Source organism: Plectropomus leopardus, chromosome 23 (assembly GCF_008729295.1).
Source record: "Plectropomus leopardus isolate mb chromosome 23, YSFRI_Pleo_2.0, whole genome shotgun sequence".
In the NCBI taxonomy this organism is placed as follows: Eukaryota; Metazoa; Chordata; class Actinopteri; order Perciformes; family Serranidae; genus Plectropomus; species Plectropomus leopardus.
Window position 1 is genome coordinate 20,452,314 of NC_056485.1, and position 18,184 is coordinate 20,470,497.

The 18,184-nt window shown below is 37.7% G+C and overlaps 2 protein-coding genes across 2 annotated transcripts; one reads left to right on the top strand and one right to left on the bottom strand.

Annotated features, from left to right (window-relative positions):
- Positions 1-918: 918 nt before the first annotated feature.
- ppm1ka (protein phosphatase, Mg2+/Mn2+ dependent 1Ka) lies at positions 919-8,340 on the bottom strand. The gene is given in 10 exon segments (XM_042512304.1): positions 919-1,436; positions 2,239-2,373; positions 2,463-2,576; positions 2,578-2,608; positions 4,489-4,654; positions 5,427-5,527; positions 5,617-5,789; positions 5,894-6,070; positions 6,171-6,324; positions 8,232-8,340. Coding segments are annotated over 9 exon segments (1,131 nt in total). The 5' UTR covers positions 6,273-6,324; positions 8,232-8,340; the 3' UTR covers positions 919-1,304.
- Positions 8,341-9,688: 1,348 nt separating this feature from the next.
- On the top strand, positions 9,689-13,409 carry LOC121962115. Its single transcript, XM_042512312.1, has 9 exons — positions 9,689-9,779; positions 9,861-9,922; positions 10,574-10,779; positions 10,987-11,134; positions 11,675-11,795; positions 12,118-12,281; positions 12,440-12,587; positions 12,985-13,100; positions 13,187-13,409. The coding sequence occupies exons 3-9, from the start codon at positions 10,621-10,623 to the stop codon at positions 13,243-13,245; spliced, it is 915 nt and encodes a 304-aa protein (XP_042368246.1). The 5' UTR covers positions 9,689-9,779; positions 9,861-9,922; positions 10,574-10,620; the 3' UTR covers positions 13,246-13,409.
- Positions 13,410-18,184: the final 4,775 nt, after the last annotated feature.

Consider the following 18,184-nt stretch of genomic DNA (forward strand, 5'->3'; position numbering starts at 1 on the left):
TACTTCGATCACTGTGCATTCGTGAATCTGACGACAGAAAATCTGCAAAAAAAGACACCAATGTGCTCACGAACGTCTTCAGAAAAACAGACACAGAGTGAAGTTTGACGACTTTATTCGTACGGATCTGTCTCCACAGGGAGGTCAGGGGTCAAAGGTCACACGCGTGGAGCGTCTGTGTCTCGTTCGGAAACACAGAAAGTCAAAACAAAGTCAAATTATAAAGTTTTTTTTTTTTTTACTGTAAATACAGAAAATCTTAAGAATACACAAAATAATGTTCATATTTTCTATTTTTTTCTTGATGATTCTGATATTTTTGAGCCTCGAAAATAAATAAAACGTGTAAATGTTCAGCTGAACGGATTTTAACGAACCCGTGATGACGAGTTAAAAGTAATTATAGCTCCTCGTTTTCAAAACATCATGTTAAAGAAATATTAAAGTAGGAAATTAATGTTCCAGAACTGTCACATCAGAGTAATGTTACTGTCTTATGTTTGTTTTATGATGCTTTTATCTAAAATGTACGCAGATATTTGGAAACGTATTCAATTATATTTTCATTTTATTTATTTAATAATTATTGAATTAATTAATTAACTTTTAAAAAAAAAAAATCTTAATTTTTTATTTTTTGTGACTGCTCCAATCTCAAAACACATGCTTATATCTTTTGAATGTAATTTTATAAATGTATAAAATTTCTAATAATAATATAATATAATATATAGAAATATAAAAGCAGTAAATTAATGTTCCAAATTATAAAATTTACAAAAAATGTAATCATATCTGAGTAATGTTCCTATTCTGATATTTTATTTAATTTTTTTTATTTAAAATATAAACATTTATTTTTTTTATCTTTAATTTCTTAATTATCTTTTCATTTTATTTATTTATTTTGAACTTTTTTCTTCACTTTTCTTATTTTTGACGCTGCTCTAATCTCAACATACATCTTTTGAACGCACATAAATTTGATAAATTCAGAATAATTCTTGTGTATATGAATATGTCGGGGTGTTTAATGTTTTGTCTAAACACACACAGATAAACGACACAAACACTGCTGCAAACCTCTCTGTATGTACAACATTTTAATAAACACTATTTACACCGACGACTAACGAGCACGAAAGCTCTGCAGTTACCGCCGACTCAGTTCAGGGTGATTCATAAATCAATAAAAAATATGAAAATGTTTGTGTCCTTCATGTTAACGTTATTGACCGCTGTAAAGCTCTGTGATGTTTCGTGTGTGTGTGTGTGTGTGTGTGTGTGTGTGTGTGTGTGTGTGTCTATGCCCATCTCCCGCTCGAACAGAAGTTCCTGCTGATGCTGTAGACGGCGTTGGAGCTCTGATGTTTCCCCCACGCTCCCAACGGGACGATGATGATGGTGGCGTTGTCATCGGAGCCGTACTGCAGCGCCTGAAAACAAACAAACAAATAAACAAAAAATAAAAACAAAGAATTTATATTATTTTTAGTAAAAGAGACGGTGATGTTGGCGGACAAATCGGCTTGATTTCTTTCAAAAAGTAAAAAAAAAAAAAAAAAGTAAAGAAAATCACCAAAAATTGCAAAAAAAATTACAGATTATAAAAACATTTGCCCAAAAGCTTTAGAGACAAACAAAATTGCCAAAAAAATTTAAAGAAAAAATAAAATAACCAAGAGATTAAAAAAAGCAATTTAAAAAAGTTTTTAAAATTCAGCTAAATTAAAAAAAAAAAAATGCATTAGTGAAAGAAATTGTCAAATATATAGAGAAGAAGAAAATCACTGAAAAATCTTCAAGAAAAAAATTAAATTGCCTTTTTTTTTAAATCACCAAAAAATTTTAAATAAAAAAATCCTTAGATTTTGGAAGACACAAAGAAAAATGCCAAATTTCTTATATTTCTTTCTTAAAGAAAACGTGTCTTCCACATCGGCACATATTATTTATTTATTTATTTATTTATTTTTACAAAATATAAAAAAATTTTTTTTCCTACAGAGGTCTAAACTCCAAGTGCGTCTAAACCCTAAAAATGTACCTGGTTTTAATTTTTGCAACATGTTTTATTTTATTCTGCTTTTACATATTTTTCGTGTTTTCTTCTCTGGGGTTAAAGGTCGCCTGATCGGACCGTCAGCTCCGTGCTGCAGATATTCGGCGTGCAGACGCAGGCGGACATTAATGTGCATTTTGCTCTGTTTTATCCGGACGGACGCGTAACGCTCGTACCTGCTCGGCGATGACGTCAGCAGCTTCTGTGGGGTCGTGGCACTGGTTGATGACATCACAGATCTCCTGGTCGCTCAGCAGGAAGTTGATGCCGTCGGTGGTCAGAGCGAGGAAGGAGTCGCTGGCGTGATGGACCTGCAGAGACACAAACATACAACATTTCATCTGAGCGCATCAGCGAGCAAAACGGTTAATTACTGAGTTTTTACAAAAACGGAGCTCACGGTGAGCCGCCGCGTGTCCGGCTCGGCGATGACGCCGCTGCTTTTCAGGTGGAAGTCTCCGATGCTGCGGGTCATGGCGAGACGGCCGTTAACGTTCGCCACGCCGACGCTGTTCCCACGTCACGAAGCCGCCGAACCTCTGGATCCTGAACACAAACACACGGTCAGTCAGCAGTGCGACGTAACCGCGTACATTTACTCAAGTACTGCAGTAAAAATCTGAAGTACTTTTCCTTTATTTTATTATTTTTATTAAAAAATACAAAAAACACAACAAAAAACATGTATGTTATTAGTATAATGATCAAAATGATTTTACAGGAATGTTATTATTATTACCCCAAAATTATATTATTTTGGGGTCATTTTCTAAAATATGTATAAAAAGTGTGGAAAGAAGGCAATCAGTAAATTAAGAAATGGCCCAAAAATTAGTGAAAGTCAAAAGAAATAACTTCTGAAATTACAAAATTAAGCCAAAAAAAGAACAAACACATAAGCAAAAAAGGAAAAAAAAAAAGCATTAAAAAAATCAACATTAAATAGCTGCAGCAGCAACCTGGTTTCAGTACTTATACTGCGATATATAACATATGACTATTATCATACTGTGTACATTTATTTATTCTATCTATAGTTTTTTTTAAATGCACCTTTATTTATTTTTAAAAGAGACTTTTTACGCATACTTCCATTAAAAAAAAATGTTTTAAATTTGTTCTGTAATAAAAACGTCAGTTCAATGCTCCTGTACCAAAAAATAAATAAATAAATAAATAAATAAAAATTATTTCTGTTATTTTTCTTTGGTGATTTTCTTTTCTTATTTTTTTTAAAAATGTTTTTTTATTTAAAACTTTTTAATTTTTTTGATTTTTGCCATTTTTTTTTTTTTTCTCGTGATTTTTAAAGAACAAGAGCAAAAAAGGGAGAAAAAAAGCATTTTCTTTTGTCTTTTAATCATTATTAGACCATGTCATTTCCCAAGTTTTTTGACAATTTTCTGATTTTTTTTTTTGTGGGACATTTCTTGCTCTCTGTCTTTTTCCCAATTTTTTTTACAAAGAAATCAAGCAAATTTAAACAAGAAATCTTCCGTCGATCCAGATTTCAAAACTGTCATTTGATCTTTTCATTATATTTAGATGAAAATAAATCAGCGAGACCTGACGACAGTTAATGACTTTGACTTTTAGTGTTTGTAGGTCGCCGAGTTAAACTTAGACGCAGTCTGATGTAACATGACACGAGCTGAAGGGAAACCTGTCAGAGTCTAATAATACACACCGAACTCAGCCGCCGGCTTCGCTCTGCAGCGTGTTCACACGGACACAAAATACACCTGCACCTTTGATTCTGAACGAATCTGCGTATCTGATTAAAAAGACAGAGTCTCGGTGCTGAGAAGCCTTACAGAGTTTATATTTAGTGCTCTTCTGCCTCCGAAATTCTCTGCTCAGGAGACGAGGAACACGAAGTAACATTCGTGGACGTGTTTCGGTCTCCGGTTTCTCAAACAGAACGACGTCTTCCTCGTTTCCTTCATGACGTCAAACTCTGACACCAAACACGACTTCATCTCACGAGTCTTTTACTTCTCAGTTTTCTTCTTTTAAATCTCTCAAACCGGCTTACATAACTTTTTATCCTCCTTTAACCCTTTGAAACCCGAGAAAAAACCGGCCTGACTTCTTTCAGAACGTGGGAAGAAAGCTGAGAGAAATGAAAATTATTATTATTATTTATTATTATTATTTAAAAACAACAAAAAACAAAAATGAAACAAGAAAATGTTAAAAAATAAATTTCTAAATCTACCAATTTCTTGAAATTTATATATATAAATTATTTATTTATTTATTTTTCAGGTTATTTAATTAAACAGATTTTTTTCTCCAAATGTTTTATTTTTCTGTTAACTATTGTTAACTATTTATTTATTACAGGCGACAGGTGATTATCTGCAGTAAAAGTACCATTAATCCGAACAGGTAGTAGTCGTAGTAGTAACAGTAGCAGTGTGTACCTTTGTCTCTCGTCCTCGCGGTCAGGTGTGTGATCTTTGGTCAGCTTGTTGGCTCGTCCCTTCCGGCACAACATCGCCCGGCTGTCGCCAGCGCTACCGACCACCAGCTCCACGCCGTCACGTAGCATAGCAACCGTCGCCGTGGTGCCGGCTGTCAGGAAGGAAGCTGGAGAAATTGACAGTGAAATCAGACAATAAAAAGAAAGTCAAAATTAGTAAATGGTGACAAAAAACCCTGAGAATTAATTTTTTTAATAGTCTGTAAAAACAAGGAAATAAAAAAAATATGGAAAAATATCCAGAAAACATAACACATGATTATTATAATTAGATACTTAAAAATATGCTAAAGAAAAATAATTATACTCATATTTTCAAATTTTTAGCATCCTTTTTTGGGCCAATTCCTGTTTGTTGATTAACTTTCCTTTCCCTTTGTTTTTTAATTTTTTTATATAATTTAACAGATATTATCATTAGAAATTAATGGCAAAAATATGTTACAAAATATACATATATATATATATATATATATATATATATATATATATATATATATATATATATATATATTTAATTTTTAGTACTTTTTCCAGGCCATTTCCTTGTTTGTTTTTGTGTTTGACTTTCCTCTTATAATAATAATTATTATCATTTTACATTTGCTTATTTTCAAGTCATTTTCTTGTAACTTTTTCACTAACTTTTTGTAAAATTTTGGTCCATGTCTTGTAATGTTGCTCGTTGTTTTTGCATTAAATTAAACCTCTTTGGGTTTCAAAGGGTTTTCTTTGATGTTTTTTCTTAATTTTTCCTCTTTTAACACAAAGATTTTAAAATAAAAATTACTTTTAAATGTTCTGCATTGTTATTATTTCTGTACTTGTGTGTGTGTGTGTGTGTGTGTGTGTGTGTGTGTGTGTGTGTGTGTGTCTCACCGTTGTTGAAGTAGCTGAGGTGTGTGTGCAGCGCCTTGTCGACGTCTAAAAACGCTTTCTTTAAAACTCTCTCCAGGTCGTCGTCGTCCTCCAGAGCGTCCCTGAACACAAACAGTTGCTAAATTAATTTAATTTTTCATTCATCGTTTTTATCGATTCATTTATCGATTTTACACCAAAAATATCGAACCTGATGAATTTCTCCATGAAGGTGTGGCAGTAGTCGGCGGCGTGCGGACCGCCGTGGCCGTCGAACACGGCAAAGTACAGCAGGTTGTCATGGATACGAGCGATGCGGAGACGGTCCTCGTTCTGCTTCCTGAGACCCAAAACCGACGCGCTGCCGACCCGAGACAGGCTGACCTGAGAGGGTTAATTCATCCCGTCATCCATCCATTCATCTGTTTATTTATTATCGATCATATATCTGTTTTTTCAGTATTGGTCATTGATCCGTCCCTCGGTACCTGTGGGATGGGTTTTCCGTATCGGATGCTGGACGGCAGCAGTATCGGCTCTTCTATCCTGTTGTCCCAGATACCGAATGAGTCCCAGGTGACCGGCCGCCCGCTGCCGTCGCTGTCGAAGCGCGTGGAGCCGCTGGCCCGCCGTGTGCCCACCACCCCGAGCAAAGCCCCGCCCACCTGCAGGGCGACCAATCAGACTTTCATTTTTTCTTTAAAGAGCTGCTTTGTGTTTGTTTCGATTTGTGGTTTGAATCAAAAACAAACATCACGGACTCACCTGTCCGGAGGTTTCATGTGAGGAGCGCGCGGCGAGGAGGGTTTGTCTGGCGACGGCGGAGCGACCACATCGCAGCAGACTGAGCAGCGCTGGAGACGACATGTGTGACGTCAGTGACAGCTGTGGCGGAAACACCTGGCCGCGCGGCGGGTTTCTGAAATAATAAAAATAAAGTCAGACAAGAGCCAAAAATCACATCTTCAAATCCATCGTGTCTAAAATAGCTGCAGCAGCAACCTGCGACATTTAACATATGACGATTATCATACCGTGTACATTTGTTTATACTGTCTATAGTTTTTCTTTTACACCTTTATTTATTTTTTAAAAGAGACTTTTTACCTCCATGAAAAATATGTTTTAAATTTATTCTGTAATAAAACGTCAGTTCAATGCTCCTGTACCAAAAAAATTTAAAAATTAAAAATTTTTCTTTGGTGATTTTCTTTTCTTTCTTTTTTTTTTTTTTTTAATGTTTTTATTTAAAAGAAGTCATTTTGGCATTTTTTTTTCTTAAACATTTTTTGGTGATTTCTTTTCCTTCAGAAATGTTTGAGTTTTTTCTTCAAACAGTTTTGCTAACTTTTTTCTCTTTGTTATAATAAAAGTAGAATATTAGCCCCTCAATTGCTGTGAAAAAGAAATAGCCTTTAAAGTAGCAGAAAATGTAAATACTCAACTAAAGTACAATTACATAAGTGCAGGACTGAATGTACTTGTGAAGTCGTCACCTTTACTCTATTTCTGTGACGCAATTTGATCTTTTGCCAAAGCGTCTGTGTGAAGTGTCAGTATAAATAAAGTTGTGTTGGTAATCAGTATATGACATTGATTGCTTCACCAACTGATGATATTCAAACTCAGTGCAGCCAAAAAAAACGCTCGTCAGAGAGGTCGGACTTTATGTAAACGGTGTGTGCGACCTTTACGAGGCTCCAGAACAGTTTGTACACAGAAACACACGTGACCCCCCCACTGTTGATAAAACACAACAATGCACACGCGTGTTCGGGTGCACATGAGCTGACAGAGAGGTTACACACTGACCCACATACCAGAGTACACACTTACCACAACAGACCACCTCCTACGGTTGGTTTATTATTATTATTATTATTATTATTATAATAACACAAATTAAAAACCACAACATACTGCAAAAAAAAGTCTGTTAAAAAATAGAATTAAATAAAATAAAGACTAAAAATAAGTGTATTTGTACTCTAACAATAATATATTTCTGTAAAATTATAATTATATAAGACAACAAAGCCTAAATTATAAATAGTACTATTGAAGTCTTACAAAAATAAAATAATAAAAAAGTCCCATTAGATGGAGTTAAACAAACAAAAAAGTCAATTAAAATAGATAACAATATATTATTATTATTATTATTATTATTATTATTATTATTAGTAGTAGTAGTAGTAGTAGTAAGAAAAGAATATAATAAAAAGTCTTTTTTTAAAAATAAAAAAATAAGGAAAACAAAGCTACTGTATTTGTACTCTAATAATAATACTATAATTTTGTAGAAATGGTTTACAGGAGCCCAAATTAAAATACTATCAAAGTATTACAAAACTAAGATAATATATTTTATAGAAAATTACATGTATGATGAAGTTAATGTAAACTAACTATAAACTAGTATATCATTAGTTTAAAAAAAATACTATAAACACACTGGTCAACAGCAGTGGTGGAAAGTACATATATTCAAGTACTCTACAATTTTGATTTACTTGTACTTTACTTGATTATGTCTGTTTTCTCCAACTTTATACTTCCAATACTAAAAATATTGTAGAGATTACTCAATTTCATGGGATAATTCATTACCGATTTGGATTAATGATAGCCTAAAAACCTGTATAACAATGTGAGAAAACACAGCCAAAAGTGTATAAAGTTGTAAAAGTACTTCGTACTTGGTACTATTTCAAATGCTGGACTTTTACTTGTAACAGTGTTTCTACACTGTGATTTTTGTAATTTGCTATTTTTCCATAACTGGTTAAAAGGACAATAAAGTCAAAAATGGTTGTAAAAACTCACCTTCTTCTTTTTTAATTTTTACTGGTGATTTTTCCCGCCGGTGCTGTTTCCGTGGCAACAGGTCTCCTTGAGCTCCCGCAGCTGCCTCGAGCCGTCCAGGTGCCCTCGCGCTGTGGCTGTTGAGCTCGAGGGGGGCTTGGCTCGAGGGCACTGAAACTGAGCCACAGTCGGCCAATCAGAACCCGAGCTCGGTGCTGACGTCATCGTGGAACAAGGGCGTGCCTGTTTTTTTGGCGCCAAGCCAGATTAAACAAAAAAAGAAATAAAAAAAAAAAGATTTAGATTAGAATTTAGATTCTCTTTTGGCACATTTTTTTGGTTGATCATTTTTCCAAAAAGTATATAATTATATATATATAATAATTTAATAATAATTATATGAATATAATTAATTTAAAAAAAACACCTAAAAATGATCATTTTAGTGTCCTATCTGAAACAACATCAAATACACATACAAGAAAAAAAAAAAAAAAATTTACAAAAAATATAACAAACACAACATGAAACAAAAACAAGAATCCAGATAACATTACCCTGTACGAGGGAGAATCAAACCAAGACAAATATACCTTGTTAATTTTTATTAGATATAAATTACTGATTTTTTGAGAGGTCTTTTATAGCTTTTTTGTTTGTTTTTTAATTTAGAATCTCTCTTTTTCTCTCTCATACATAATACACAACGACTACATTTTCTTGATTATAATTATACACTTTTACTGAAGTAGGCTGACATTTTAAAATTAGGACTTTTACTTGTAACAGAGTACTTGTACTATGCAATAAAGAACTTGAATACTTCATCCAACATTGATTTTAAGCTTCTAGCCTCTGGGTGGCAGCAAAACCTGTCTATTAAAAAAGAAAAATTATTGACATAACAGCTATTTGTTTTTACTGCTCCCATCTGTGAGCATAAAACTCAAAATCCAATGCAACTCACCAACATTAATCTGCACAATATAATTTAACCTTAACTAATGTATATATCACAATGTAAAATTTAATATAGTTTTTTAGTTCTATATTATTTTATATATTGATTTATTTTTGCATTTCAGCTGCATTGGACAAATTTAAAATGTGCTTGTTTTAGTATCACCATGTCAATATTTTTATATTTTACAGTTTAATCAGTATTAAATTGAAGAGTTTGTTCTTCTGTTCTATCTGCTTTATTATATGAGATCAGCTCTTATATTTGTATTTTGATGTTTATTTATGTTTATTTCCTTCACATAAAATTTACTTTAATGACACAGGAGTATATAAAGTTCTATAAAAAGGATATGTGAAATAAAATAATCACCTAAATACAAGCTCTTTTGCTTGTTTAACTTGATTTCACCTTTAAACCAAAAAAAATCTAGCAACTAGAAAACCAATCAGAGGGCTGGATGGGAGGTCACATGACTCACGGAGCCTTTTTTCAGGTCGTCGGGTCAATGGCCGGCTGCAAATAAACACTGTCAGGTTTGCAGAGCGTCGATATTCATCAGAGAGATTTGAACATGACGAGACTCACTTCAGTCTGCGAGCTTCTCTGTGAGTGTGTCAACGTTCATTTATTATTTCACTAAAAATATTTCACCATTTTTTAAAACTTATTTTGACGTTGTTTTTCAGTGCTGTGCGTCTACAGTTACTTTGTGAACACAGAAATTATTTTGATGGATCTTCAGCTCACAGTGAGTATTTGTCTACAAAACACATTTTATAACATCTGCAGAATGTTTTTCTACACCAACCTAACTTTAAAATGAGTACTTTTAATGCACAACATGAAGTTTCTACTATTCATTTAGTTTTGATTTCATTTCTGTTTTTACTTTAGTCTCAGCAAAACTTATCCAATCATATTCACGATTCTTCTGCCGTATCATTTTTGTTCAAAGTTTTTAACATAAATATCATAATTTTAAAATATAGTTAATAATAATAATAATAATAATAATAATAACAATAACAATATCAATAACAACAAATAATAATAATAATAATAATAATAACCAATAATAATAATAATACTTTGTAACTACTATTAATTATTTTGGTCAATTTTTATAATAATAATTATTCAAAATATTAATTTTGAATTTGCAATTCATTATTATTTTAGACTTTTTGGAACTGATGCACACGAGATTTGTATATAAAGCTTTATTGTATAAAAATCTTATTTAATAAGTCTTGCCAACTGTTCTATTTCCAGCTTGTCTTATCAGATTCATTATTATCGTTTGTTTTTATCTTTTGTTATTGTTGGGCGATATTTTTAATAAATAAAGTCAGGTATAACCTGATAAAACAACGTACCTTTCTCCTCTGTTGGCCGTCAGACGTACAGCGGCGGGACGCCAGCTCCAAGTTGTTTTTCACTGAAGTCATGGTGACGAAGATGACGGTCTCTCCGACCTGGTACGTCAGTGAAGGCGACACTGTGGTGATCAACTGCACCACGCACGCTGACAACGGGAACTACAGCGACAGCATGGACCTGCAACTGACCTGGACCAGGATGAGCCCTGCAGAGAGGACCAAGAAGGTTTGGAGCATCAACATTCAGACCCTACGACCTCGCAACTGACCACTTTAGCCACAGATTCCTCCGCAGTCTTCTTCACTTCCTGCCTCTCATCTGACTTTCAGGATTACGTGACTAAAAACAAGCTATTCTCGACACTTTGGCTCGTGTGTTTTTGGTTTTGGAAAGGCTGCTGGCATAATGATATCATCTTCTCTCCTTTCACAGGTCTTAGTGAGTCAACGGGCGTCTAAAGGCATCTCCTATGTGCTGAGCCCCGTTACCCATGAGCACCAGGGTGTCTACGCCTGTGACGATGACGGCAGCTTCCCTCATGTTTATGTTCGAGATTGGCACCAAATTCTCTGGGTGGCTGGTTAGGAACAAACGTTGATTTCATATTACACGAAAATACAGCTTGTTCTCAATCCAAACTCGTAAATAGTGCCACTCTGTCAGCGCTTTCAGCGTATAAGCGTGACGCCAAAGTCACCTCCCGCGTCCAACCGTAAACAGGCTGGACGGCGTCAGATGAGGATGTGCTCGGACAGAACCAGCGGCGTTGTTGTTATACGCCACAGAGTTTACTTCCCGTGTGGATGAGATTTTATTTCTACACCTTCTATGTGCCTGTTTTGCCTAAACGTATCCGTCCGTGACTTCGGTGCCTAATCCAAACCATCGTGACTGTCCGCACTGTTGTGTAAACGAGGACACATATTGCACCACCATGTGGTTTTGTTGACGTCACGGTAACAACATCCCAGAGCGTTAACAGCTGACACGGATACCTAAAACGTCAAAAACACACGCAGAAGGTCACTGACAGAGCGGTACCATGTGACGAGTTGGGAGAAGACGTGTTGGAAAATAATCAGTTATTATTTTCGTGGATTTCTGTTAACTCCCAACACAGATGCTTCTCCGAGAGCCGCCATAGATGTGAGCAGCCACAGCAGGAACCAGTTCTTCAATGGCGAGACGTTCAATGTGAGCTGCCAGCTGCCCGACGATAACTCCCAGTGGGAGATGATGAGGTCAGACTTTTACTTTGACACTGTGCGCCAGATTTGAAGAGATTTCATCAAAGTGTTCTTGAAATATTACGAAGATCCAATAAGATGGATGAAAGGTCACAGTGACCTATGAGCACCAAATTCTTGTCAGTTTATCCTTGAGTCCAAATTGACATTTTTGCCAAATTTGGTGAAATTCCTGCGAGGTGTTCTTGAAATAATATGAATATCTGTTCAGTGGTTTTTGAGATATTTAAGTGTAAACTATAGTATTTAGTGTGACACACTCACTTAAACTCAAAAACTACAAGATTAACAACACACAGTGCTTCTGTTTTACAAGATTCGACAACTTTATGGGAAATATCAGAGAGTGTCGAAATCAAGTGACCTCAGGACGCCGCCTGTCCTGCACGGTCCGTGCTGGATACCCCTGGTCGGACGTCCTGTACTGGTGTGAGACTCCAGCAGGAGAGAGGAGCAACGCCCTCAACATCACCACCGCTGGTACTCAGCCTTTCCTCAGGGGTGAAGGTCTTTTTTATTTAGTGAGCGATCAGTAAACAAGCTCCGATGCCCAGTCGACAACAGGACAGTAAGTTCATGCATTTGATTTAAACAAAGTATTTGCAAACTGCAGCTCAGCCAAACTGTCCTCTGTGCAGCTGGTGTGAGGGTGGTCCTAGAGAGCCCGCCACTTCCTGTGTTTGAAGGCGAGAACGTGACGCTACGCTGTTTACACAAAAACAGAACCACAGAGGAAAAAGCCTCCAACTTCAGAGCCGACTTCTACAAGAACCACCGTCAGATAAGGTAAAATATCCCATTACTTTGGGTGATTAATATTTACTTTACATGTTAGAATATTCGTTACAGGTTTGGCACCATCGTGTAAAGCCGAAATCTGTCTTAAGTTACTGGGATGTCAACAAAAAAGGTTTGTCAAACATTGCTGTGCTCTTTTAAATCAGTCAAGCAGCACTGAAAAGTGTTAATGTCCCGACCCAAAATCAGCCTCTGCGTTTCCAGGATCGAGGATATTGTTATTAACCAGGGGGGCTATTTGTTGTACAGCTGTAGGGGAACCACATTTAACTATTGCAGAAACGAGGAATAATGAATAAAATATAAAGATCACACTGAGGTATTTAAAAGAGCAACTGCCAGTTATTTACACAACTTTGGTGTTTCCTGTTTTTTTGTCTTTCAGGGTTTTAACTGAAGGCAACTTGACTCTGACAGCAGTGACCAAAGCTGACGAGGGAATCTACAACTGTCGCCACCCAGTGGACGGACCGTCTCATGAAAGCTGGATCACCGTTAAAGGTACTAACACACACACACACACACATACACACACACACATATATATATGAATGCATATGATTTGTTTCTTGTTATGTCCATATCAGCTCGGCCGGACGAAGACCAGGCGGAGAAGAAGAGTGGTGATGTCCTCGAGACACGATAAACACTCGTGTTTGACCTCCAGGCCCGGTCACCTGCTCTCTCCCAAACAGCTCTCATAATCGTAAACATGAGAGGATTTTTTGTATGTATCTACGTCACATATGAGAAGGATTTAGTCATTTAGTCAGACGATAATGTAAAAATAAAAACACAGAAAATCCTGCACAGATGATTTTTTAAGGTTTTGTGTCTAAATTACAAACTTTACGAGATTTTTTGAGAATGTTAATGCACACAGTGAAGTGTGTGTGTGTGTGTGTGTGTGTGTGTGTGTGTGTGTGCGACCTCAGTGTATCTGAAGTGCAGACTGAATAAAACATGGCGTAGAGACTCTGTTGTTAACACGAGCGTGACTCTAATGTTTCTGAATAATTCAGGGAAGCAACCCGGTGCTCCGTCGACAACATGACTCCACTGCCGAGATAACGGAGGGAAAGTGAGACGAGGAAGAGGAGGAAATGTGTGCAAAACAGAGGAGAAATGGAGAGATGAAAGGACAAGAAAACAGATAGAGTGTGCGTAAAGTTAATTTTCTGTGCTGGTTTTCTGAGTCGGACATGAGGCCACAAATATGACGACAGAACGAAGAAAAGATTTTTAATTTCACGTTTAGTTTATGTTGATGTATCACGTGTGCTGTTACAATATGGCACCACAAAAAAGAAAAGTGCATTAATAAAGAAGGAAAACTGTGTTTGAGTGAAAAGGAAACAGAAAAGACGGGAACAGAAAGGAAAAAAGGGGAATGTACACGAAAAGAAAATGAAGGAAACAAAAAAGACTGTAAAGAAAAGCAAAGAAAGACAAACTCAAGAAAAGAGGGAGACAAGAAAAGGAACATAAAGAAAAGAAGAGGAAATAGGAAAAGGAAATAAAGAGAAAAGGAAAAGAAAGACAGGGAGAGGGAAAACTAAAAATGGAGACGTAAAGAGGGAAAAAAAACGATGGGAAATGGAAAAGAAAACACGGGAAACAACAATAAAGGAAAAGATACAAAAGGTACAGGAAGTAACGCAGAAATTTGCAGAAAACATAATTTCTCTCTCTCTCTCTCTCTCTCTCTCTCTCACACACACACACACACACACACACACACACACACACACACACACACACACACACACACACACACACACACACACACAACATTGAGTGCCTGAGTGGTTTGTGCGGCGTTTCGTTAAAAAAGGAAGTGGATGAAATATTTACCACCAGTGAGGAGCAGAGAGCTGCTGTCCTCTTCGCTTCACTTCAAAAACTGGAAATACACTGAAAGTTTTTTTTAAAATATAAAAATAGCTACATTAAGGTTATTAGTTATAACAACTGGTGTTTTATGCTGTTATTCTATGGTTATTACATAAAAACCTTTGAAATTTTAATGTTTTTTTTAATTATACTACAGAGAGTAAATGCTCTGAATTCCCTGGTGTTGACAAACGTCTTCAACATTTTATCCTTAAAAAACAACAACAAATAAATAAAAAATTGATGACAACAATTGACCTAAAAATAAACAAGTCACCATAAAACATGCATGCATTTTGTTGTTTAAGCAGCAAAGAGCTTGTTTGCTTTGTGTGCAAAGAGGGTTGTATTGCTGTTCTATTTGAAGTAATCAATGTTGTAGAAATACATGCAGGCCTTAATGTGAAGACGTGAGTGCAGTATTCATTCATTCATTCATTTTTCAAAATAAAGCTATAAGACTTGTTTTTGTAATATTGATTTCCAAAAGCAAAAGGATAAGAACAGATATTGATTAATTTTTCCGATTTTTATGCGAAAAAAAGAAGAAAAAGAGAAAAAAAGAGAAAAATGAATGAATGGATAACGAGGCTGGTCCGTTACCTATAAAAAATGAGAAAATAGAAATTCTAAGTTAATTTTATAAATTGGAGTTCTACGTTGACTTTACAAACAAAACCTTTTTTTTTTTTTTTTTTTAATTTGAGCACAAAACTGAAAAGTGGAAAAATTAGTCATTGTCTGTTTTTATCATTTTGGTTTTGGAAACAAAAATTAAAAAAAAAAAGTTTTGCTTTGAAAAATGCATGAACAAATGATAGACGGATTGTAAATATTTGTGTTTTAAAATCTGGTGTACAGAGGATTTATCGTGCTGGTTTAGTCTCAGTCTGCCACAGCGGGCGCCTTCCTGCAGCATCCCAGGATCCCCCCTCTCCTCTTCTTCCTCTTCTTCATCTTACACCCTCTGAGGCTGCTGTCGGAGCAGATGGACTTCCTCAGAGTCCGGATGTATTTCTCCTGCTCCCGAATCTTTGACTCCAGGTGGGACTGGATCGCTGTGCCAAGGGACTCCATGTCCACCGAGGCGCCGTACACGTCCCATGTCCTGCCCTCTTCGTCCCACTCCACCTCCTGCAGCTTCACTCTCTTCTCCTTCTCCTTTTCATTCTCTTCCTCCTTCTTTTGCTCCTCTTCCTCCCAGATGCTCTCGGCACTCATGTCCTGGTTTTGTGCGAGTCGTTGCTCCGTCATGAGGCCGGGGCTCTGCTGGAAGCTGTATGTTCGCAGACAGGCGGGCAGGGAGCTCGCCCGGTCCGTCACAACAGAGGGAAGCACCGTTTGGCTGCACAACTCTATGTCGATCTTACAGATGTGCTGGAAAGGCGGCTGCCCGGCGGGGATGCAGCACAGCGAAGGGACAGTCGGCGAGGTCAAACTACCTGACTGACAGCTGGGAGAGCCAATCAGGGAGGAGGAGGGAACTCCTTTGTGGAGACCGGAGCTCGTGGAAGCCAAGCGTTTGACCACCTCCACCTCCACTTGGACGCCCACCTCTTTACGGTCCTCTTCCTTCAGACGAAGCACCTCACTCGGGTCGGTCATGGTCGCCGTCTCCTTTAGCGTCTTGTTGCTCACTGGATGAGCAGAGAGCGGATCTTGACCATCCTTCTGTTTACCCCTCTCCTGCTTCTTCTTCTCTTCCTTCTGACTCTCCACACCTGTTACCTTGTAGATGTGGCTACCAGCGATAATGGTTTTTGCATCTCCCGGGTGATTTGGTTTGCGCAGAGTAGTGCTTGGTATCCTCCGATCTCTTGGAGTACACTTTGCGTTGTCAGTCACATCTACCGCTTGCACGGCCCCTCGGGATACTGCCGGTCCTCCTACTGGCACTTTCGTCTCCGGCAGTTTCAAATGTTCTTCCTCACGGACTGCACCGGTTTTTGCAGATGTCTTGGTGCTAAAGTCAAAGGTGAGACCCCGAGTTAGACCAGTATTAAGGGGTGTCATGCTGGTATTCATTTCCCTGTCTACAGATGCAGCAGTTGTAGGCTCTGGTGTTAAAACCCTTGTCACTGTCAAGGCCACTGTGGTCCTGGTTTTGGGGCTGGAGGTGGCCAGAGGAGCCATCAGGCCTAAAATCTCACCAGAACCTGGAAGCAGAAAAACAAAAGACAATAGCATAACAAAAGAAATAGAAATACATTTTGTTTGTCAAATGTTTTATAAAGCAAATGCAAATGCAATGAATGCACCTGGAGCAGACCCTGGACTCCTCTGGACTTGCCCATTTGGTCCAGCTAGACTAGCTCCAAAGGCTTTCCCAGGGCTCCTACTTGCTTGACTTGGTGCAGGAAAGAGCGTCAAGGATGGAGACAAATCTGCCAGAGCTGCCTTTGAGCTAGACTGAACTGCTCCGGGCTTACAAGTACTTGAACCAGCTTTAGGTTCTGGACTTGATTTAGGACTGCAGCTTGCCTTGAGGTTGTTGTCTTTGGACCCAGCTTCACCAGTCCAAGAGGACAACGGAGAGACAGATCCAACAATGTCCGTCTTAGCACCAGAGACCACCAGAGAAGGTTTAGAAGTCAAACGGGTCGGACCGGGTTTAGAACTGGAAAGAACATCAGGGTTAGAGCTAAGAGTCAACTCAGAGCCCTGTTTCAGACTTGGACTGGTTTTGACTGAAGGAGTTTTAAGATCTCGGTTGTCCTTTGACCCAATACCAGATTTAGTACCAATGACTGTCTTAGAATCTGGACTGATTTTACTTGTTTTGACTTCAGTAGCGGTTTTAGAGTCAAGGCTGTCTCTGGAACCCATCCCCGACCTACAATCCGGACTGGCTTTGGAATTGGAGCCAGTTTTGGAGTCTAAGCTGTCCTTTGACCCTAAACTGGTTTTAGAGGCAGAACGGCTTTTGGAGTCCAGGCTGTCTTTGGACCCCATTGCTGTGTTTGAGTTGGGACTGGCTTTGGAGTCTGAGACAGCTTTAGGATCAAGACTGTCCGTAGTTGCTGTAGTGGCTTTAGAATTTGAACTGGATTTGAAACTGGTTTTGGATACAGAACCAACACTTGAATCTTGACCACTGAGATTCTCCTTGGACTCTGATGCGTTGCTGTTTCTAGTCCCTGGAGCTTTTCTCTCTGTGGATGATTTTGGACTAAGAGAACTCGGCTGAGGAGTCTTGGCACTGAGCAGTGCCGTTTCAGTCCTCTGATTTGGGGATTTTGGTCCAACAGGGGGGGTCTCAGAACCTTGAGTTCTCAAGTCATGTTTTTTGCTACTTGGATCTGGTTTTTGGGCTTTGGTTGTCAGCATTGGGATTCGATTGGCAAGGTTTGGACTGATAATGTTTGAATCCCCCTTATGACTATGGACATTCGGGCTTATAGGAAGGTGTAGCGTTTTTGGGGACGGTTTCTTGGTTTCTTTGGGGCTTACTGTTATTTTGTGTGTAGTCAGTGTCGTCAGTCCAGTTGTCGGTGCAACATGTGGTTTGGGGTTTGAGCTGCTTGCAGTTTCCGATCTCTGTTCTTGTGTTTTGACTCTTTCGGTCATTCTGGGGCTGCTAGCAGTGGTTGTTTGATCCGCCCGATGGGATTTTGGACTTGCTGCCGTGTTGCTGTGTGTGTTCATCTTGGGGCTCAGAGTAGCTGTATGTTTTGGGTTCGGGGATTTTAGCC

Coding starts and splice junctions, on each gene's coding strand:
- LOC121962115 (XM_042512312.1), top strand. CDS start 10,621: ATGGTGACGAAGATGACGGTCTCTCCGACCTGGTACGTCAGTGAAGGC. Junction 11,135..11,674: donor CCAAATTCTCTGGGTGGCTG/GTTAGGAACAAA, acceptor CTCCCAACACAG/ATGCTTCTCCGAGAGCCGCC. Junction 13,101..13,186: donor AAGCTGGATCACCGTTAAAG/GTACTAACACAC, acceptor TGTCCATATCAG/CTCGGCCGGACGAAGACCAG.